General features: G+C 41.3%; 1 protein-coding gene across 3 annotated transcripts in view; it reads left to right on the top strand.

Annotated features, from left to right (window-relative positions):
• Nucleotides 1–22,977, top strand: part of LOC134585740 (NXPE family member 2-like) — a 233,942-nt gene that overhangs the window by 173,897 nt on the left and 37,068 nt on the right. For all 3 annotated transcript variants that reach the window (XM_063441203.1, XM_063441201.1, XM_063441202.1), the window contains one exon: nucleotides 8,844–9,062. In XM_063441203.1, coding sequence (XP_063297273.1) covers nucleotides 8,844–9,062 — 219 coding nt within the window. The remainder of the gene's footprint in view (nucleotides 1–8,843; nucleotides 9,063–22,977) is intronic.

Raw genomic sequence — 22,977 nt, 5'->3', positions numbered from 1 at the left:
TCTCCACTCCCTCCCATAGTGTGTCCCCCCCTTTCCATAGTATTCTCCCCCCCCTCCCATAGTGTTACCCCCCCCCCCTCCCATAGTGTCCCCTAGTGCACTTTCCCTCTTGTCCCATAATAACTTACCTGTCTTGAAGCATGGGCCGGCTTCACAGTGCGCACCGCGGTACTGGAACTTAAATTTCAGGTTTCGGTTTCCGGCGGGACTGAAAGGAAGTGTGCACACAATAGTGTGCACACTTCCTTTCAGTCCCGTCGGAAACCAGAACCTGAAATTTAAGTTCCAGTACCCCGGTGCTCGCTGTGAAGCCGGCCCACGTTTCAAGACAGGTAAGTAAATATGGGATATCGGCGTATAACACGCACCCATCATTTTCCCCCTATTTTCAGGGAGAAAAAGTGCGTGTTATACGCCGATAAATATGGTATTTACTGCATTCACAACGAATACATAAACTGTGGTTTAAGCAAAAATCTACGTTTCGACCCTCCTGGGTCTTTATCAAGATCACCATCATCTTGATAAAGACCCAGGAGGGTCGAAACGTGTGCTCCCTTTATTGCTCTTTTCTATATACAACGCGGGATTGCACCTAGGCTTATTTACTATTTTGAAGACTTTTTGTTAAGGAGGAGTGCCTTGCTTTGTATTTTGTTCATATATATATATATATATATATATATATATATATATATATATATATATATATATATATATATATATATATATATATATATAGACAAAGCAGAAATGACCGCACTCCAAGGACTTTATAAAAAAAAATCTCTATAAAGTCCTTGGAGTATGGTCATTTCTGCTATGTCTACATGATGCTTGCCAGACCAGCACCGGGCACCACAGGATTACACCAGGAGTGCAAGCCCTCGCTATTTATATATATATATATATATATATATATATATATATATGTATATATATATATATAATTAAGTGTATTTTAATATATAATTATATATAAATATATTAATATTAAAATACACTTAGAGACATAGTGTATGTGTATGTATATGTGTATGTATGTGTACATATACAGTATATACTATATACAGTCTATTATATATATATTATCTAAGTATATATTTTTTAATTACTAATAGAGTTGAGCGGACACCTGGATGTTCGGGTCCAGCGGGTTCAGCCGAACTTTGAAAAAAGTCCGGGTTCGGTCTCGAACTTGACCCCGAACCCAAACCCCATTGAAGTCACTGGGGACCCGAACTTTTGGTCACAAAAATGCCTCTAAAAAACTCCTGGAAAGGGCTAGAGAGCTGCAAAGGCAAGTAAAATGGGGGTAAGAGTAGGACAAGTGCCCTGCAAACAAATGTGGATAGGGAAATCACTTAAAATAACATAAAAACTAAAAATACAGATGAGCCATAAAATAGCACTAGATGGAATCTTTGATTTTAGCTTTGGAAGAACATAAATCAAAATCTAAAGCATGGCTGTCAGGAGGATCACCATAATTATCCATTTGAGAGAGGGCTGGAGTGCAGGGTATTCTCTTTCATTGTTCAAACTGAGCTCAACTCCTGATGCATGGAGAAAAGGCCTTCACAAGCCTCTGCTATTGTGTACATAGTTTATACTATGTGACCCATAGGTTGAAGAGGTGGTGACCGTGGCGGTGTAGCTGGAAGCAGCGGTGGAGGAGGAGGAGGTAGCCAACACTGTTTATATATATATATATATATATTTTTTTTTTTTAATTGGGGTAGCCCCCAAAATATTGGGACATATAAAAAAAGACAATTCTGTTCTGCAGAGTAGCTTTTGACATTATAGTTGCGCAGGCACTTTGTTGACTCTAGAGAACCTCGGGCCAATCGCACATCCCCGTGGTGGCGACTTTGCATGCGGATGTCATCCATATCAACTTTCGATGCCAGTTTCTGCGCCTACCATGGTGACCATGGGTAACGGGGAATCAGGGTTCCATTACGTACAGGGACCCTGCGAAAAGGCTACCACATGCAAGGAAGGCAGCAGGTGCGCAAATGACCCACTCCCAACGCGGGAAGGTAGTGACGACAAATAACAATACAGGACTCTTTGGAGGCCCTGTAATTGTAATGAGTCCACTTAAATCCTTTAACGCTGATCAATTGGAGGGAAGTCGGGTGCAAAGCCACTGACCCGTGCGTGCTGCAGCTGAAACTCCACTATCGCCTGCTGCTGCTCGCACAGTGTCATGAGGCGGTGAGCGGGAAGGCAGAAGTTACGCTGCAGCGCAGACAGGCGAGCAGCAGCATGGTGACAACATCAAAAGCGCGCACAGCCGCTACAGTGATGTCACATCCTGTTAAAAGTTGCGGATCAGTCTGGTGATGGCTTATGGTATCCAGTACTCTTTTTACTGAAGCTGCATCAATGGATTAGCAGGGTCTGGTGCAGGGTAACCGCACACCCCCTGGTGTTGAGCGCCAGCGTTTGTGCAGCCACCCTGCACCAGACCCTGCTAATCCATTCCACACTGTGACTCTTAACTTCAACATCAGGCATACTGGATCCTGGTCGTCCGACCACCGCCCAGACAGTGTCTGGGTCCTGGTCACCTGACTGAAACTACGAATGGATTGTTAAATCTGGTACGAACCCGAACTTTGCAGTTCGGGTTCGCTCAACTCTATTATGGATCCTTTGATTGCTACATGTATTACTTGGATAACTGGTAATTCTCAAGCTAATACATGCCAACGAGCGCTAGGAGGCGGCCGCTCCGCTTTTGCACCCTGCTCCCTCTTATGCTGTGCTGGTGCCTCTGTGTGACCAGCGCCTCTTCCTCCAAACTGCACACATCACTCGCATGACCTTGATTCCATGTGGGGTCTAGGACCTCATCATCCTCCACATCATCTTCCACCCACTCCTCAACCCTGCCCTCGTTGCCGGTATGCACACTGCAGAAAGCCACAGCAGTTGGCACCTGTGTTTTTCCAGTATGTAAAGTCTGCAAAGGACATATGGAAATTGTTTTAGAATTGTATCCAGGCAACAGTTTTCCCTATAAACTGACCTCTAAGTTTGACTTGTGAGGGTATTGCCCCAGAATTACAATATTGTTTAAGTACCTCTTAGCTATTGATAACTGGTTTACATATAGCAGCTTGTTATCTGGTAGTTTTAGGTGTAGAAAATATAAATCTGTTTTCTATCACTTAGATCTGTGTAACAAGTGTTGTAGGTGTGAAACAATTTTACAAGTGACCAATGTAGTAAATTCGAATCAAAGTTACGCTTCGATTTGACTCTCAGATATGAAGTGAACACCCCAAATATACTATGTAGCACCAAAAAAAATTTACTTTTTAAAACTCCAATGTAAGCAGCAGATTAGCATCACAACAATTAGAATTGTTACAACTGTGCAGTAAGCGCACTATTAGACGCCTCTATTTGACTCTCAGATATGAAGAGCAGGCCCCAAAATGTACTATTTAGCAGATTAGCACCCAGAAAATAAGAATGTTTACCACTGCGCTGTAAGCACACTATTAGACCCTTCCATTTGACTCTCAGATATGAAGTGCACCACAGGCCGCAAATGTACTATTTAGCAGATTAGCAGCAAAACAATTAGAATTTTTACAACTGCGCTGTAAGCGCACTATTAGACGCTTCTATTTGACTCTCAGATATGAAGTGCACACCCCAAAATGTACTATTTAGCAGATTAGCACCCAGAAAAATTGAATTTTTACAACTTCACTGTAAGCACACTATCAGACGCTTCGATTTGACTCTCAGATACAAAGTGAACACCCCAAATATACTAATTAGCACCAAAAAAAAAATGGACTTTTGAAAATTCCAATGTAAGCAGCAGATTGGCAGCAAAACAATTAGAATGTTTACAACTGCGCAGTAAGCGCACTATTAGACGCTTCTATTTGACTCTCAGATATGAAGTGCACGCCCCAAAATTGACTATTTAGCAGATTAGCACCAAGAAAATTAGAATTTTTACCACTGCGCTGTATTAGACGCTTCTATTTGACACTCAGATATGAAGAGCAGGCCACAAAATGTACTATTTAGCAGATTAACACCCAGAAAATAAGAATGTTTACCACTGCTCTGTAAGCACACTATTAGACACTTCGATTTGACTCTCAGATATAAAGTGCACTGCAGGCCACAAATGTACTATTTAGCAGATAAGCAGCAAAACAATTAGAATTTTTACAACCAGGGCCTGTGCTAGGATTTTTAGTTACACAGGCGAAGATGCATTTTGGCGCCCCAACCCTCATTAAAAAAAAAAAAATGCATCTTCACCTGTGTGTCTTTCCTCCCAAGCCACAGGCACACAGGCATCATTTTTCAGTCACACAGACATACAGACACATACAGTCAGAGACATACAAGCAGAGATATACATGCATACAGAGACATGCAGGCATATAAAGACATACATGCATACAGAGGCATACCGTCATACAGACACATACATACAGACAGGCATACAGAAACATACATACAAAGACATTCAGGCACATACATACAGACATACAGGCATAAAGAAACATACATACAGAAACATTCAGGCATGCAGACACATACATACATACAGAGGCATACCGTCATACAGACACATACAGAGGCATACCGTCATACAGACACATACAGAGGCATACCGTCATACAGACACATACATACATACAGAAACATGCATACAAAGACATACAGGCATACAGAGACACACACATACGTACATACAGAGACATAAAGGCATACAGTTACATACATGCATACAGAGACATATATACAGACATTCAGAGACAACCATACATCCAGTTACATACATGCATACAGAGACATACAGAAACATACGTACAAGACATACAGACACATACATACATACAGAGGCATACCGTCATACAGATACATGCATACAGACAGGCTTACAGAAAAATACATGCTCACACACACACACAAACTCACAGACACATACTCGAACACACACACACTGACAGACACACATACTCACATGCACACACACACTGACAGACACACACACACACACACACACACACACTGACAGACACACACACACACTCACTGACAGACACACACACACACTGACAGACACACACACACACACTGACAGACACACACACACACACTGACAGACACACACAAACTCACAGACACATACTCGAACACACACACACACTGACAGACACACACACATGCACACACACATACACACACAGTAATTAATTATCTAAATTAAATGTAAATTTCCCACCCAGCCTCCCTACCTGGAGTGCTGGCGTGGGTCTTTCATTGGTGGTCCAGTGGGGCTGCTGGGAGGCGTGCGGCTGAAGTGGATTAGGAGGCGGCGAGGGAGCTCTCTGATCTCTCTGACCGGCTCCCTCGCAGGCTGTTTTCTGATGCCGCGGGAGCCGGAATATGACGTCATATTCCGGCTCCCGCGACATCAGCAAAAGGCGCGCGAGGGAGCCGGTCAGAGAGATCAGAGAGCTCCCTCGCCGCCTCCTAATGAACTTCAGCGCCGCTCCGGGGATCCAGGAGGTGACCAGGCAGGAGGGAGCACTTCCCTCCTGCTGGTCACTGGAATTTTGCGCCCCCAGAGCCGGTGCGCCCTAAGGCGGCCGCCTGTGCTGCCTTATGGACGCGCCGGCCCTGTTTACAACTGCATTGTAAGCACACTATTAGACGCTTCTATTTGAATTCTTTCCTAAGCTGTCCCTATCAGCGGCAGCATCCTCTCCCTACACTGTGCGTGCAGCGCTGTGTGACTCCAGCTTATATATAGAGGCTGGGTCACATGCTGCACTGGCCAATCACAGCCATGCCATGAGTAGGCATGGCTGTGATGGCTCCTAAGTGCACACGAGTCAAACGCGCCATTAAATCGCCGAATACCGAACTCCAACCTGAACATACAGTGATATGTCCGTGTTCGGGTCCAGGATCCAAAAAACCTAATGTTCGGTACGAACCCGAACTTTACAGTCCGGGTTCGCTCAACTCTAATTACTAACTGTTTAAAACTTTCTTACAGGCACTGGGGAACTGCCTGTCATTCCAGTCAGGCTCCCTGCAGGCTGTGTTGTGGACAGCTATTCCGTCCATGTGATCGCGATGTCATCGCAATCACATAGCCCGGGAGGGCTCGATCAGCCGCAGTGGGATTCCCTGGGATATCAGGTAAGTCCACCCATCGCGATTGCCAGGGGGGGATCAACAGTGATCCGTTAAGTGGGAAGGATGGCATGGATATACTATGCTGCCAGCCGGCGTTTAGAGTAGGTGGTGAGTATTCAGGCTCTGTGACTTATGCCTCACTGCGAGCTGCCTCCACCGCCTGGGGTGGGGGAGCCAGCAAAGCAGCTGGAAATGGCTGTCAGCTGGCTCGGCGGCCCGGCCCGGCCTGGCCCCGCCCGCCTTTGTAAAAGTTATTTTTTGTTTTTAACTGTTTTGTCGGGTGATGATGACTTTGGATTAGGAAGTATTCTAGCTTCAGTGACCGAATAATCTTAATTTTATTAAAGACAGAAGGTGAATATTTGCTTAACCATCTTCACTGAAACTTCCCAGAAGCAAAGGAACAGTTACCTAAAATTAATTCAACCAATCAGAATGCATATGAGATGAACTGTAGGACTGTGAAGTTCCTCCCAAACGCTTCTTTCATAATGCAGCCGACAGAATGACTTTCCACAAATAACAATAATGTCCAAGAAATAGACTGCTGAAACAAAGAAGTGATGAATATTAATGGAAATGAAGACAAAAGAAAAGTTTTCACACTAGGCGAGAAGAAAAACAACATGTAAGTAACAGAAAAAAATCCCCTGTATATGACTTTTTGCAACCATCTGACAAAAGCTACAGTTTTGCTTTGGAAGATATCGCCAATAATTTAATTCACTCAAAGTCATAATCCATGTCAGGTTGTCATATAGTTGACTAGATTAATCAAGAAACCCCCAAGCAAATCACCAGGCGCAGCTGGTCTCCCCAACTCCTATTACAAGAAATTTGCGGAGATGCAAATTCCACAACTACTAAAAGTCTACTGCCATGCCACTGCTACAGGATCACTCCCACTGGAAACTTTTTGTCACTATCACCAAACCAGATAAATCCCGGGATGCTTGCAAAAACTACAGACCTATATCTCTGCTCAATACAGATGCTAAAATATATGCAAAAATTCTAGCCAATCGCATAGGTCCAATCCTACCCACCATTATTAATGACGCCCAAACTGGCTTTGTAGGGGGGAGACAGGGACTACACAATACAGGCAAATTGTCCTTAGTGATGGAGAGTCTCAGAGGCTCCTGTCAAGGCAGACTCTTCTTATCTCTTGATGCAGAAAACGTTTTTCCCCTTGGCTGGACCTTCTTGAGAGAGGCTCTGCTGAAATATGGGTTCCCAAGCCAGATATTACAACTAATTTTTGGGTTATATGCTGACCCCACCGCACAAGTAATGTAAACAGGTTTTCTCTCTCCTAATTTCACGATCACCAACAGTATCTCCCTTACTATCATTTTTGCTGACAATATACTTATCTACCTTACTGACCCTGTAGACACTCTCCACACCCCTCCATATGGAACTTAATCAAAGAATATGGAAAGGTATCTTAACTCTAGTAAAACAGAAGCATTCATACACCTTAGATAACCTTAGATGCCTCTACCCATTTGACTGGAAAAGAGAACATTTCAAATACTTAGGAGTGACATTTACAGAAAACATAACAGACCTACTCCCAGCTAATTACATCAAAGTTTGGAATGATTGTAAGCATCTCCTATGCAACTGGACCACATTGTTTCTGTCCTGGACAGAGAGAAATGTAGCAATAAAAATGTATCTTCTCCCGAAACTGCAATATTTGTTTCGCTCTCTCCCAATCCCGCCCTTCTTTTTCAAATCCATACATAAAGACCTTCTCCAATTTGTATGGCAGGATCATGGCCCAGAGCTGCAGCTAAACTACTTACTGCTCCAACCTGACTGGGAGGCTTTACGTTCCCAGATGTGAAAATTTGCTATCATTCTGCTATCCTAGCCTCGGCCCACACGTACTTCTCTTACAACTCCCCTCCACAATGGGTCTCTTTAGAAAAAACCCTAGTGAAACAACTTGATCTACCAAGCTTTTTGTGGCTGCCGAAATGCTTTATACCACCTACTCCAACAATGCCCACACAGGTGAGATTGATTCTTCATGTGTGGAATATACACAGGACCAAATTAAGCAACTCCCCCTCACTCTCCCTAAAAACCCCAACTATGGCCTTCCTCTAATGTATACCCACATTCCATGCAAAACCATGGGACACTGGGGGTGCCACACACCTGCATCATCTGTTTCAACAGACACAACTTATGAAGTACTCGACGATGAGGTCGACATATAACCTCCCCCAGCCCTCAAATTCTCGTATACACAATTAAAGTCCTTTCTAACTCTAGATCGACCTTAGGGAGCTCTACTGAAAAACATAAAGGTGGCCAGGTGGCAACGCTAGCTGAGCGTGCATAGCTGATGCTTTCAGTCAATGAACTAGCCCTGCAATGCAGGTGAACTAATAAAAGCTTCTGTTTAAGAACTTCAGCTCTCCATAAGAAGTAATAGAGGCAGGAAGTGGCACTTGGCAGATCCCTGACCCCTGTCTAACCATTCTAAGATGGTTCAACTAATTATAATTGTGGCAACAGCCGTGGTTATTGTGCTGTTATTATGGAGTGTTCCTTTAAAAAAAATGTGACTTGTCATAATTATACCCTTTTGGCTAGCTATTAAAATAAGGTTTTTCTTTATTTTCCAGAATACAATGACACAGCAAAGCCAAAGTGTGAGACAGGAATGACCTCTCCTTTTCCAAGTGGATACTTTTATAAGAACATCTGGAACCCTGTTTATTGCAACATGACCCTCTACACAACAAAGGAGCACTTTATTAAATGCCTACAAAGGAAGAAACTGTTTCTGATTGGGGATTCAACCCTTCGTCAGTTCATTATGCATTTTACAGAAGGCGTCAAAAGTATGTGTTTATCAGTATATCTATTCACCTGTTACTGAATATATATATATATATATATATATATATATATATATATATATATATATATAATCTAGCAACCTGGTCTGTACGTAATGATTCACAAGTGTGATTATGTAACATTCTGACCTCTTGTCATTATCATCCATTGAATTCATTAAGGGGTTTACACACATGGGTGCTGCTAGAGGTATCCTATTGCAATGTTATTCTTCCTAATAGGTTTGGATCAATGCATGACCATGTAAGTACTATCAATAAGTGTGATGCAGCAAGTTTACCCACCTCACTGTTTAATGGAGCACCCTCATCACCAAAATACTTGAGCTTAATGAAGTGGTTTTGGTGTACAAAATATTCCCCTGCAGTTTCTCTGCTCAATTCTTTGCACTTAAGGAGGTGAATCACTTTGCTGATGCGGTTCTGGTCACAACTAATCTGCTGTTACTGCTGTTACTTAAACAGTCTCCCCACACTGTTATTGCACATTGTGTTTAATTTAGAATTTCTTATCTCCTGCTCTGTTAATAACCTGTTAGGTTTCGCGGGAATCTCTTATGTGTGCTTTGAACTTCAATTAACCAATTAACAAAGCAGGAGAAAGGTAATAGAATAAATTCAGTAAAATGGTTTGGCTTGGTTACATTAATACAATAATTTAACTCTTAAATAGCAGAGAATTGAGCAGTGTGACTGCAGACGCATGATGGACACACCCAATACCCCATCATTAGGTTAAAGTTGTTTTGGTGATTAGAGTACCAGGATCAGAACAAAATAGATTATTAAAAGACTAACATATCAGATGGGAACCCTAATCTGTATCATTCTGAACATGATGCAAAACTTGTAGAAAGATATTCATCTTTACTACATGAATTTTTCCAAACCAGGAAACATATGAACAGAACCATGTTTTCAAATCCCTCATGAACGTTTCTGCTGAGAGAGTCCTATTTTTGTGAAAAAGGTGTTCAGGATGCCCCATCAATCACATCACCAGGTCTTTATGATCTTTTTAACTCCTAAATGAATAAGTGTCTCTCTCGTATGTTGACATCTCACATGTGAAACTGATCATCTCTAATTTATTATAATTATGTATATATTGATCTCTAACAGTATCACTATCAGTATCAGGATATGGGTTGGGTCCACAATCACAAACAGTCTAAATCATTTTTTGTTCATCTCCTCTCCACAGTAAAACCCGCCACATTTGTATTTTTCTGATTAGATCATACAACTAATTCTAATGTGAACTGCAAAAGGGAGATGGGTCACCCCTGTATTGTTTCATAATTTATTGAAAAGCTGTCCAAGAGGGCTCTGTATAGTTGCCTTAAGCAAAAGGTAGAATTAACAATGAGTCAACCCAAATGCAGAAATATATTTCATCCCCTTAGTTCTCATGGTGCTAAGTTCTAGTCCACTTTATATATACAAGATAGAAAAGAAAGGAAAAGCGCTGGAAGTTCTAGTGCAGGCAGACTGAAGGCAGCAAACTCTGAAACTAGGGAATCCTCTAAGCTCCAACACGAAGTAAACAAATAGTACAAACAGGCTGTGCCAATACAAAAAAGACTAATAAAATAAATTACTAAATAAAAAAGGGAACAAAAAGAAGATACTATAGAATATATACAATGAAGTAAAGTAAAATACAATACAAAAACAAAAATAAGGAATAATACAAAGTCAAGGAATTCTTCTAATGAATTAAAAATCAGTTATTTTGCAGTCTATTCTGTCCTAATTGGGTGTATATGTGGATAGAAGAGAGAGAATGAGCAATGCTAATAGTGTTACGTTTAGTATACTTCATATATGATATACAACAAAGTGCTTAAATACCCACTCACATTGTTTGGAGTTAATGTACAAGCTCCACTAATATCTGCATGTGGCAGTACTATTTCCACTATTTGATATGGGCGTAGGTAGAGTCAGTCTTGTAGGCCACAGTAGAATATGAAATGACAGAATAAAATCCAATAGTGCAATATTATAAATACAGGGTACATAAAATGTCAAAGAATATAAATAGTTCACTAACAAGTGTAGAGTTTTGTATTAAAGATCAATAGTTCAGGTATAAGGTGGTATAATCTCCACCCAGGGATATAGTTGATACACTTGTCCTCCAGAGTTGTTCATATACAGTTGTGCTCAAAATTAGATACCCTAGAAGAATTGGTAATATATGTACAATTTTTAAAGAAAACATGAGTGAGCAGGCAAAACACATTTCTTTTATTTCCTATGGGATTCATATTCAACTGTAGGTTTTAACAGAATGTCACAATCCTAAAAATAAAACATGAAAACAAAGAAAAAAATTAAATGGCCCCTGTTCAAAAGTCTGCATACCGTTAGTTCTTAATACTGTGTTACCGCCTTTAGCATTATTGACAGCATGCAGTCTTTTGTAATAGTTTTCTATGAGGCCCCTAATTCTTGCAGGTGGTATAGTTTGATCCTGTCCCACCTCACCTTATCAGATCTCTCTCCTCTTGTCTTGTGCCCTCCTTAATCTTGTCTTGTGCCCTCCTTAACACACATCTTCAACTGCTCTCTTTCTTCTGGCACTGTCCCTGCTGTCCTTAAACATGCTACTGTAGTACCCATATTAAAAAAACCAAAAAGCATGTCTTGACGCATCCTCCCCTTCTAACTACAGGGAGTGCAGAATTATTATGCAAATGAGTATTTTGACCACATCATCCTCTTTATGCATGTTGTCTTACTCCAAGCTGTATAGGCTTGAAAGCCTACTACCAATTAAGCATATTAGGTGATGTGCATCTCTGTAATGAGAAGGGGTGTGGTCTAATGACATCAACACCCTATATCAGGTGTGCATAATTATTAGGCAACTTCCTTTCCTTTGGCAAAATGGGTCAAAAGAAGGACTTGACAGGCTCAGAAAAGTTAAAAATAGTGAGATATCTTGCAGAGGGATGCAGCACTCTTAAAATTGCAAAGCTTCTGAAGCGTGATCATCGAACAATCAAGCGTTTCATTCAAAATAGTCAACAGGGTCGCAAGAAGCGTGTGGAGAAACCAAGGCGCAAAATAACTGCCCATGAACTGAGAAAAGTCAAGCGTGCAGCTGCCAAGATGCCACTTGCCACCAGTTTGGCCATATTTCAGAGCTGCAACATCACTGGAGTGCCCAAAAGCACAAGGTGTGCAATACTCAGAGACATGGCCAAGGTAAGAAAGGCTGAAAGACGACCACCACTGAACAAGACACACAAGCTGAAACGTCAAGACTGGGCCAAGAAATATCTCAAGACTGATTTTTCTATGGTTTTATGGACTGATGAAATGAGAGTGAGTCTTGATGGGACAGATGGATGGGCCCGTGGCTGGATTGGTAAAGGGCAGAGAGCTCCAGTCCGACTCAGACGCCAGCAAGGTGGAGGTGGAGTACTGGTTTGGGCTGGTATCATCAAAGATGAGCTTGTGGGGCCTTTTCGGGTTGAGAATGGAGTCAAGCTCAACTCCCAGTCCTATTGCCAGTTTCTGGAAGACACCTTCTTCAAGCAGTGGTACAGGAAGAAGTCTGCATCCTTCAAGAAAAACATGATTTTCATGCAGGACAATGCTCCATCACACGCGTCCAAGTACTCCACAGCGTGGCTGGCAAGAAAGGGTATAAAAGAAGAAGATCTAATGACATGGCCTCCTTGTTCACCTGATCTGAACCCCATTGAGAACCTGTGGTCCATCATCAAATGTGAGATTTACAAGGAGGGAAAACAGTACACCTCTCTGAACAGTGTCTGGGAGGCTGTGATTGCTGCTGCACGCAATGTTGATGGTGAACAGATCAAAACACTGACAGAATCCATGGATGGCAGGCTTTTGAGTGTCCTTGCAAAGAAAGGTGGCTATATTGGTCACTGATTTGTTTTTGTTATGTTTTTGAATGTCAGAAATGTATATTTGTGAATGTTGAGATGTTATATTGGTTTCACTGGTAAAAATAAATAATTGAAATGGGTATATATTTGTTTTTTGTTAAGTTGCCTAATAATTATGCACAGTAATAGTCACCTGCACACACAGATATCCCCCTAAAATAGCTATAACTAAAAACAAACTAAGAATTACTTCCAAAAATATTCAGCTTTGATATTAATGAGTTTTTTGGGTTCATTGAGAACATGGTTGTTGTTCAATAATAAAATTAATCCTCAAAAATACAACTTGCCTAATAATTCTGCACTCCCTGTATCGTCCTATATCCCTGCTCCCTTTTTCATTAAAGCTTCTTGAAAGACTAGTCTTTACCAGGGCCGGTGCAAGGAATTTTGTCTACACAGGCGAAGGAGCATTTTGCCGCCCCCCCAATACATTTTTCTTGCAGTTTCTAAAATGTTTTAGAGGTGTGACAAAACACTAGATTGTAAAGATATTTAGATAGATAGATACACACTTTGTTTTTGTTTTTTTTCAGAGATAAAGCCATTTGACAGCCACTAGAGATGTCCTTAGAAGCAAATGTAAACGCTGCCTTTTCTTATGAAAGGCAATATTTACATCTGTCAGACTGCAGGGACAAGCTCTTTTCACCAAAATCACTTCATTACGTTATAGTTATGTTATATATTTAACATGTGTTTTTTTGTTTGTTTTTATTGACAAAAATTATAAAACAGAACAAAAATAATTAATGAATTCAAGTGCATGTAAACTGCAGTAACTATTACTCACACTGCATGACGTAGTGCAACTAGTATCAAGGTGCTTTAAAATTAACATAATTACTATAAATAACTTTTATACAATGAATAAAACTGTACGCTTTAGGTTTCTGCAAGTGCAAATTCACCTAAAGTGTAAAGTGCTTTAACAGATATTGCACGCAAACAAAGTGAGAATGGTAGCCTACAAAAACGTAACCCTTCTTGCTTTCGCATTTACAAAATCATGAAGCAGAGTTTTAAAGTCAATCTCTTTTGCAATCTGATTTTCAATGTAAATCATTGCAAGTCCCACCAATCTCTCTTGAGACATAGAGGACCGAAGATAATTTTTGATTAACTTCAGCTTTGAAAAGCTTCGCTCCCCAGAGGCAACAGATATCGGCAATGTCAACAATATGCGAAGTGCAATAGACACATTGGGAGCAAAGCCATTTTTAAGTGCATAGGCTAGAATCTGACTGGGTGTCATTGTAGGCTTCAAGATAGGAGCCAATATTATAAGTTCCTCGCAAAGTTGTGCTCCATCCAGATCAGCATCTCCTGATTTATCATCAGTCAAAATATTCTGCAAGTCTGTACAGTACTCCATAACTGCTTCCCTTGGTACATCCTTAAGTTTTTGTATAGTATAAAGAAACTGGAAGTGCTTACTGTGGTGCTTAATTTGCTCAAATCTCTCATCAAGAGAATTAATACATGCATCCAAAATGCTGTAAAAGCACTCAATTTTAAATTTTTTAGCAGGATCACAAATCGGATCATCCGGTGCTTCATAACAAAACATCCTCTTTTTCTTAATTTGTCGCACAAAAGGAGGAAACACAGGATCTATTTCCATTTCTAATGATAGGTCTTTTGCCTCTACCAGTAAATCTTCAAACCCTTTATCTGACCGATAATGCTTCAAAAAAGTGGTTGTGGATTCCAGAATATCTATAACATCTGGAAGATACATACTTCTACTTTGGAGAAGTTTGATAACAAAGTTTATTCTATTTAAGATGTTGTACCACAACACAATAAGACACAAAAATGTAAAGTTATTCAGTTCTTTTGGAAGCGATTCAGCATCAGACCGTGCCATTGCCGTGTGAGAGTTCTCTCTTGAAATTTCAGAGAGCGCATCAAAAATGTCTCCAACCTGGAACCTAAATGGGCGAATAGCATCTATTCTTGAAGACCATCTGGTGTCAGACAAAGGTTTTAGCGTAAGTCTGCCAATGTGCTTCTTCAAGACATTCCATCGAACTGTGGATCCTGGCAAAAACACATAGATTTTCTGTACAATAGAAAAGAAGGTTGCAGCATCCCTGCATGACATGGCTGCATCATTCACAACTAGATTTAATGTATGAGCGCTGCAGGGAATATAAAAGGCACGCAAGTTTAAATCCAGGATTCTTTTCTGAACACCTTGGTGTTTGCCCTTCATATTGGATCCATTATCGTATCCTTGTCCTCTCATATCACCAACTGGGATCTTAAGTTTTTCAAGTTCAGACAAAATTGTCTCAGTTAAACCTTCCCCAGTTGAACTTTGGATTTAGATAAAACCTAGAAATTTTTCTTCTATACAGATCTCTGGTTCAGCAGTTGGAAACTTGCCTTCCTTGATGGACACAAATCAAACAATTATAGTCATTTGTTCAATTAATGTAATGTCTAGTGTGCAATCAAGTATTATAGAATAATACTTTGCATTTTTCAACAACTGCAGAATGTGTTTTGTGATTTCTTTCGCTATAAGGCTGATGAGTTCGTTTTGAATGTCTTTCCCCAGATAATGTTGGAAAATTTCCTTATTTTGTATTCTTTTCAAATGTTCCTGCATAACGGTGTCGAATGTGGCCAGCATTTCCACAAGTTGCAGATAATTCCCATTATTGTCACTGTATAATGTATCTCTGCTACCTCGGAAAGCCAAGCACTGGCGACCAAGATATTTTACTATGCCTATAAGGCGCTTAACAACATCTTGCCAATGTTGTGTTTCAGTTGCCAACAATCTCTGGGAAGCTGCATCTATTGTTTTTCCACAACCAAATCTTCTCGAGAGTTCATTCCAGTCTCTTACAGCGACAAGATGAGAGTTAGACTTTTCATGAATGGAAAGATTTTGAGATAAGTTTTTCCAATCATCATAACCTCCACGTGTCAAACTTGTAGTGACTTTAGTTGCAAATAGCTTACAACAAAAACTAAATACTTTGTTCAATTTGACAGAATAAACCAACCAGTTTCTAAAGGTTTCTTCACCGTTTGGCAGCCGTCGCTTGTAATTTGCTTTAGTGAAACGTCTATTCGCCACATCTTTGGGGAAAATTAAATTAGTTTTTTGCTTTGCAGGACCTTTCCTGACAAGAGCATCCCTTAGTGAGATGGTGAGAACAGCTGGCCAATTAGCTGGATCAGACAAATCCAGTATTGCCAAAGAAGTAGATTGTTCCTCCTGCTGCAGTTCCTCTCTTTCTTCTTCTTCGTCATTGGATCCTTCTGTGTCAATAGTCTTCTCAAGGTAGACAGAGTGTGATGATGTGGAAGGTTGCTCATCATCTTGTTGTTCTGGTATTTTTCCAGTATTTGCATCATCTACATTAACAGCCTTTTGGATTGTGATGGACTGTTTGTATGATGATGTTGAAGATTCATCAATATCTATTTGTACAGGTTCGCTTGCAACATTGGAAACTGGTTCTGATGCAGCAGTATCTTGCTTTCTCCTTTTGTGAGAAGTCAAGTACTCCTTTAAAGCTTCAGACATCCGCTTCCCAGCTTTCTCTTTTTCTGCTCGTCTTTGTCTGAACACTGCCCCTGATGATTTATTTTCCTTAAATAGTTTCGGCATTTTAAATATACTTTTCCAGCTATGTAAAGAATAAGAATGAAGTTTAATTTCACGCACAATTAGGAATTTTAACATTATAAGGAAAAGTGAAATTTCATCCATGTCTCCATCCACAGCTCAACCTGCCTTCCTACCAGAGCTCATTGATGCTGATTTTTTCCTTCACTGCAGCAGCCAGAACAGGCCAGTCTGGTCCAAACAGTTCCTTCCTTTATGGTGTTCCTCTCAGAGTACCCACTTTGCTTCTCCACCAACCAGGGCCGGACTGGGAACTAAAATCAGCCCTGGAAAAAAATTCTATACCAGCCCAATAATGCGTCGCGACAGCATAGCGTGCTGATATAGAGGGTGAAAAAATAACTTGAAATTGAAAACTCTTACTCCAACGAAGGAACGCATATAGGGCTTCAAAATAAACAAAATAGCGCCTTTTTTTTTAAGTAGACGTACATTTGCTTGTAATCAATGTTTCAGTACAACTACTTTGGCCTATTAAGGACATTTTAGTAATGGTACTGAAATGCTAAATGTCTGCAGTTGCACAACTACAAAAAATAAAGTGATCTGGTTAATTTTGAAGTTCTATGGGTGCGCTCTTCACTTTGAATATGTTATTGTGCATGAGTATGCAACTAGCAACAAGACAGGGCCAATACGTGCTCATTACACACACACACACATATATATAAATTACATTTATGTGTGTATTATGCATATATAAATGTAAATTACTATATGTGTAAATATTATAGGCATAGTTATATGTTACTAATACACACATCAATATACATGCATATATATATATATGTGTGTATTACTGTCAGGATTACATCAATTTACGTCTATTACCTTTACCTCGTTTAGTGTATCTTGGCTCCAATTGTCTCCTTTTTTTTCTCTTACAGCGACCCTTGTGCATCTTTTACTTCATCCCAGTCCATGTGTGTTTCTTTTTACCCTTCTCCAGCCTCTGTATTTCTCTTTCCCCCAGCCCCTTTTGTGTTGTTCTTATCCCCAGACACTTTGTCTCTTTCTCCCCTTCCAAATCTCATCTGTGTGTCTCTTTCTAACTCCAGACTGTGTGCCTCTTTCTCTTCTCCCAGCCACTCTCTGTCTCTTTTTCCCCAGCCCAGCATTGCCTCCCACAAATCTTGTCACTTTGTCCCCCTTCCCTACTGTATGTCTCTTTGTCCCCCCAACAAACCTTCTGTGTGTCTCTCTTCCCCATCTCCTCCCTGTGTCTCTCTCTTACCCCTCTGTCTCTTTGTACCCCCATCCCCTGTGTCTCTCTATTACCCCATCTGCCTCTGTGTCCCCCTTCTCCTGTGTCTCTCTATTACCCCTCTCTTGTCCCCCATCCCCTGTTTCTCTATTACCCCTCTGTCTCTTTGTCCCCCCTTGCCCTATGTCTCTCTATTACCCCTCTGTCTCTTTGTCCCCCCTCTCCCCCAACCTGGTGTCTTTCTATTACCCCTCAGTCTCTGTCCCCCCCCCCCTCTCCCTGTGTTTCTATAACGTAAACTGTATTAAAGTACAATAATGCAAAGTTTTTTTCTCCGTAATTGTGGTAAAAAGTTGTGATATTTAATAAATATAAATGTACAAAATGAAACAATTGTCTCCCCCCCTTCCCCTCTATTTGCCTACCCCATCTCCTCTATTTGCCTCTCCCCTTCCCCTCTATTAGTCTCCCCCTTCCCTTCTATTTGCCCCTTCCCCTCTATTTGTCTACCCCCCTTCCCCTCTATTTGCCTCTCCCCTCCCCCTCTATTTGTCCCCCCCTTCTCCTCTACACTGCGTGCAGAATTATTAGGCAAATGAGTATTTTGACCACATCATCCTCTTTATGCATGTTGTCTTACTCCAAGCTGTATAGGCTCGAAGGCCTACTACCAATTAAGCATATTAGGTGATGTGCATCTCTGTAATGAGAAGGGGTGTGGTCTAATGACATCAACACCCTATATCAGGTGTGCATAATTATTAGGCAACCTCCTTTCCTTCGGCAAAATGGGTCAAAAGAAGGACTTGACAGGCTCAGAAAAGTTAAAAATAGTGAGATATCTTGCAGAGGGATGCAGCACTCTTAAAATTGCAAAGCTTATGAAGCGTGATCATCGAACAATCAAGCGTTTCATTCAAAATAGTCAACAGGGTCGCAAGAAGCGTGTGGAGAAACCAAGGCGCAAAATAACTGCCCATGAACTGAGAAAAGTCAAGCGTGCAGCTGCCAAGATGCCACTTGCCACCAGTTTGGCCATATTTCAGAGCTGCAACATCACTGGAGTGCCCAAAAGCACAAGGTGTGCAATACTCAGAGACATGGCCAAGGTAAGAAAGGCTGAAAGACGACCACCACTGAACAAGACACACAAGCTGAAACGTCAAGACTGGGCCAAGAAATATCTCAAGACTGATTTTTCTAAGGTTTTATGGACTGATGAAATGAGAGTGAGTCTTGATGGGCCAGATGGATGGATTGGTAAAGGGCAGAGAGCTCCAGTCCGACTCAGACGCCAGCAAGGTGGAGGTGGAGTACTGGTTTGGGCTGGTATCATCAAAGATGAGCTTATGGGGCCTTTTCGGGTTGAGGATGGAGTCAAGCTCAACTCCCAGTTTCTGGAAGACACCTTCTTCAAGCAGTGGTACAGGAAGAAGTCTGCATCCTTCAAGAAAAACATGATTGTCATGCAGGACAATGCTCCATCACACGCATCCAAGTACTCCACAGCGTGGCTGGCAAGAAAGGGTATAAAAGAAGAAAATCTAATGACATGGCCTCCTTGTTCACCTGATCTGAACCCCATTGAGAACCTGTTGTCCATCGTCAAATGTGAGATTTACAAGGAGGGAAAACAGTACACCTCTCTGAACAGTGTCTGGGAGGCTGTGGTTGCTGCTGCTGCACGCAATGTTGATGGTGAACAGATCAAAACACTGACAGAATCCATGGATGGCAGGCTTTTGAGTGTCCTTGCAAAGAAAGGTGGCTATATTTGTCACTGATTTGTTTTTGTTATGTTTTTGAATGTCAGAAATGTATATTTGTGAATGTTGAGATGTTATATTGGTTTCACTGGTAAAAATAAATAATTGAAATGGGTATATATTTGTTTTTTGTTAAGTTGCCTAATAATTATGCACAGTAATAGTCACCTGCACACACAGATATCCCCCTAAAATAGCTATAACTAAAAACAAACTAAAAACTACTTCCAAAAATATTCAGCTTTGATATTAATGAGTTTTTTGGGTTCATTGAGAACATGGTTGTTGTTCAATAATAAAATTAATCCTCAAAAATACAACTTGCCTAATAATTCTGCACTCCCTGTATTTACCCCCCTTATCCCTCTATTTGTCTTACCCTATATTTGCCCCCCCTTCCCCTCTATTTACCCCCCTTCCCCTCTATTTGTCTTACCCTCTATTTGCCCCCCTTCCCCTTCTGTGTGCCTCCTTAACTTGTCACAGGAGGACTGAGGGAGGGGGCGGGGCTAACTACCATGTTCCCTCACGGTTCCCATAATTCCCAGCATCTACACATCATAGGGTAGTGATTACTCTATGATGTGTAGATGCTAGGAATTATGGGAACCGCGAGGGAGCATGGTAGTTAGCTCCGCCCCCTCCCTCAGTCCTCCTCTGCTGACAGCTGCACGGCTGTAAGTATCAGTGAGTGTGCCGCCGGATCGCCTAGGCGGCCGCCCGGCTCACTAACTGATACTGACAGCAGGTATAGCTGTCAGCACAGGAGATGGGGCCGCCGGCTGCAAGGTAAGTATAAATCCTCAGAGTGTGCCGCCGGACCGGCCACCTGGCGGCACCGACAATGCGGCTGGCGGCCGCAATATTATTAAAATATAGGGAGCAGGGCTCCCTCTCTCCCTCCAACCCCCCAGGTGCCGCGGCCCACCGGGAAATTTCCCGGTATCCCGGTGGGCCAGTCCGGCCCTGCCACCAACTCAATAATTTCTCAAAGTTCAAACCTGGTTGTTGCAGGGTTTGACAAATTTGTTTGCGATTTAGGAGCCAGGGTTTCCAAAAAAACTTTTTTTTTTTTTTTTTTTATTCTTTATTTTTGTAGTGCAAGGATGAACGTACATGTTGAAGAAGACATGGAGTAAAATTACATTGATACAATATTGCATATTCAGTTATGGTTTGTGAAAACATTGCACTCTTTTTGGGGGGAGGTTAACTTGTGTGAATACCAATAAGAGTTCACTTTTACAGTGGGTTTCTCACATGTTTGAAGCAGTATCGATGGTAGGTCAGGTAAGGTAGTGTGGGCTTTGTTTGTCCAAACAACTATTTTTAAAGGGACACTATAGTCACCAGAACCACTATAGCTTAATATTCTGGTGTCTAAAGCCTGCCCATGCAGGGCTTTAAATGTAAACACTGCCTTTTCAGAGAAAAGGCAGTGTTTACATTGCTGCCTAATACCACCTCTAGTGACAGTCACTCAGATAGCCAGTAGAGGTGATTCCTAGTTCAGTGCTGCACTGTGTGCATCTTTACGAGTAGATTGTTGCAGTGCAACGTTTTGCAGCACATTTACAATAGACTTCCAATGCTTTCTTACGAGAAAGCATTGGCTTGGCTGAAATCAAGATTGATTAACTCAGCCATGGAGGCAAGGCCAACCATGGTGAGACCAGCACGGTGTTGGAAAAAAGTTGATTAAAAATACCTGTTCCATGAGATCGGAGGAGGGTCGTGAACCTAAACACACACACACATATTTTTGTCATACACTCACAAATTATTATTATTTTTTTTCATTTAAGCACACCCAGCCTCCCTACCATTGGGAGAGCAGGAGTGGATTATTTCACTAGTATGTGTGGCTGCTCTCTATTCTTCTTGCCCTTCTTGCTCTGCTCCATTGCGTGCTGTTTAGTGATGCGGTGGCCGGAGTGACGTCATAATCCAGATGCATGCATCACTAACCAGCATGGGAAGAAACAGAGCAAGCACTGCAGGAAGATTACTGCTCCATGCTCTTCGGTCAGCCGCCAGGACAAAATTCCTAGTCTAGTCCTAGGATTTGTCGAGCCCTGCACTAAGTGATGTACTATTTCCTGACATGTTTTGTGTTGTGATTACAATGTAAAATCATTAAACATTTACAAAAAAAAAATTAAAAAAAAATACAATTACAGATATAAACATACTAAATAAATCCCTGTGCTCAAATTCTCACTTATCCTGGGCAGTATCAATGACCATAGTACACATCAGCCCCAATACAGACAATAAAAAAGAAAAAATTACTTGAGCACTATCCTAAATCACTATGTACATTTAATATAATTTTAACAGGCAGATGAGCTAAAATGCTCACACTAAAAAAACATTTTAATGTACATAGGGGTTTTGGAATTATACGCAAGTGATTTTTTATTTTTTTTTATTGTAAATTACACACACATTTACTGCAATTTTCACAGTGGAATTAATAGCTTAGCTATGTGTAAAGTACATACACATTAAACAACCTACCCACCCTGAGAATACAGCGAACAGAGTGGCAAAGGATTGGGGGATAAGGGATTACATTGAAAGACTGACACAGGTTGTGGACAGAGTAACTAGCGGGACAGGGTATTAGTGGCAGAGGCTAAGAGAGGCATGGGATTACTGCAGCACTGTCGTCATCCCCCCCTGGACCACCCGCCACCAAGAAATGAGTATTTCATAAAGATAGAATCTTTATAAAATATTCTCACTGTGTTGGAATTCCACTGAAATTCCAACTCAGTCGAGAGATTAACAGAGACAAAGAATTGACTACTTTGCCTATGTATTTCTCCTCCTCCTGACTTTCTTAGACTCAGGGTGGAGTCTAATCGTTTATCCTAAAAGCAGTCACCAGTAACAGCGGCAGGGAATTGGCATAAACTTCAACGCAGTACTCTTGCGCAGGGACATCGGAGCAGACTGAACAAGATTGCTGCACAAATGAGAGACAGGTTAATGTAAGTAAATCTCACTCTTACCTGGGTCTTTGCAAATTCGGCAAAGTCCCCAGATGGTGACAGTGCTGCTTTAAAGGGACACTGTAGGCACCCAGACCACTTCAGCTCATTGAACTGGTCTCGGTGCTGTGTCCCTTTTGCACGTAGTGCTGCAATTTAAACTATTGCAGTTCCAAAGAACTGCAATGTTTACATTGCATCACTAAGTCTGCCCTCAGTGGCTGTCTACCAAAGGGGACGCTTCTGGAATTGAAACAGACTTTTGGTCCGTTATCTGATGCTGGACGTCCTCAAGCTCTGCGGTCAGATTTTTACCCATAGGAAAGCATTGATTCAATAATTTCCTGTGGGGA

This window comes from Pelobates fuscus, chromosome 2 (genome assembly GCF_036172605.1).
Source record: "Pelobates fuscus isolate aPelFus1 chromosome 2, aPelFus1.pri, whole genome shotgun sequence".
In the NCBI taxonomy this organism is placed as follows: domain Eukaryota; kingdom Metazoa; phylum Chordata; class Amphibia; order Anura; family Pelobatidae; genus Pelobates; species Pelobates fuscus.
This window is presented reverse-complemented; position numbering and strand designations above follow the sequence as displayed.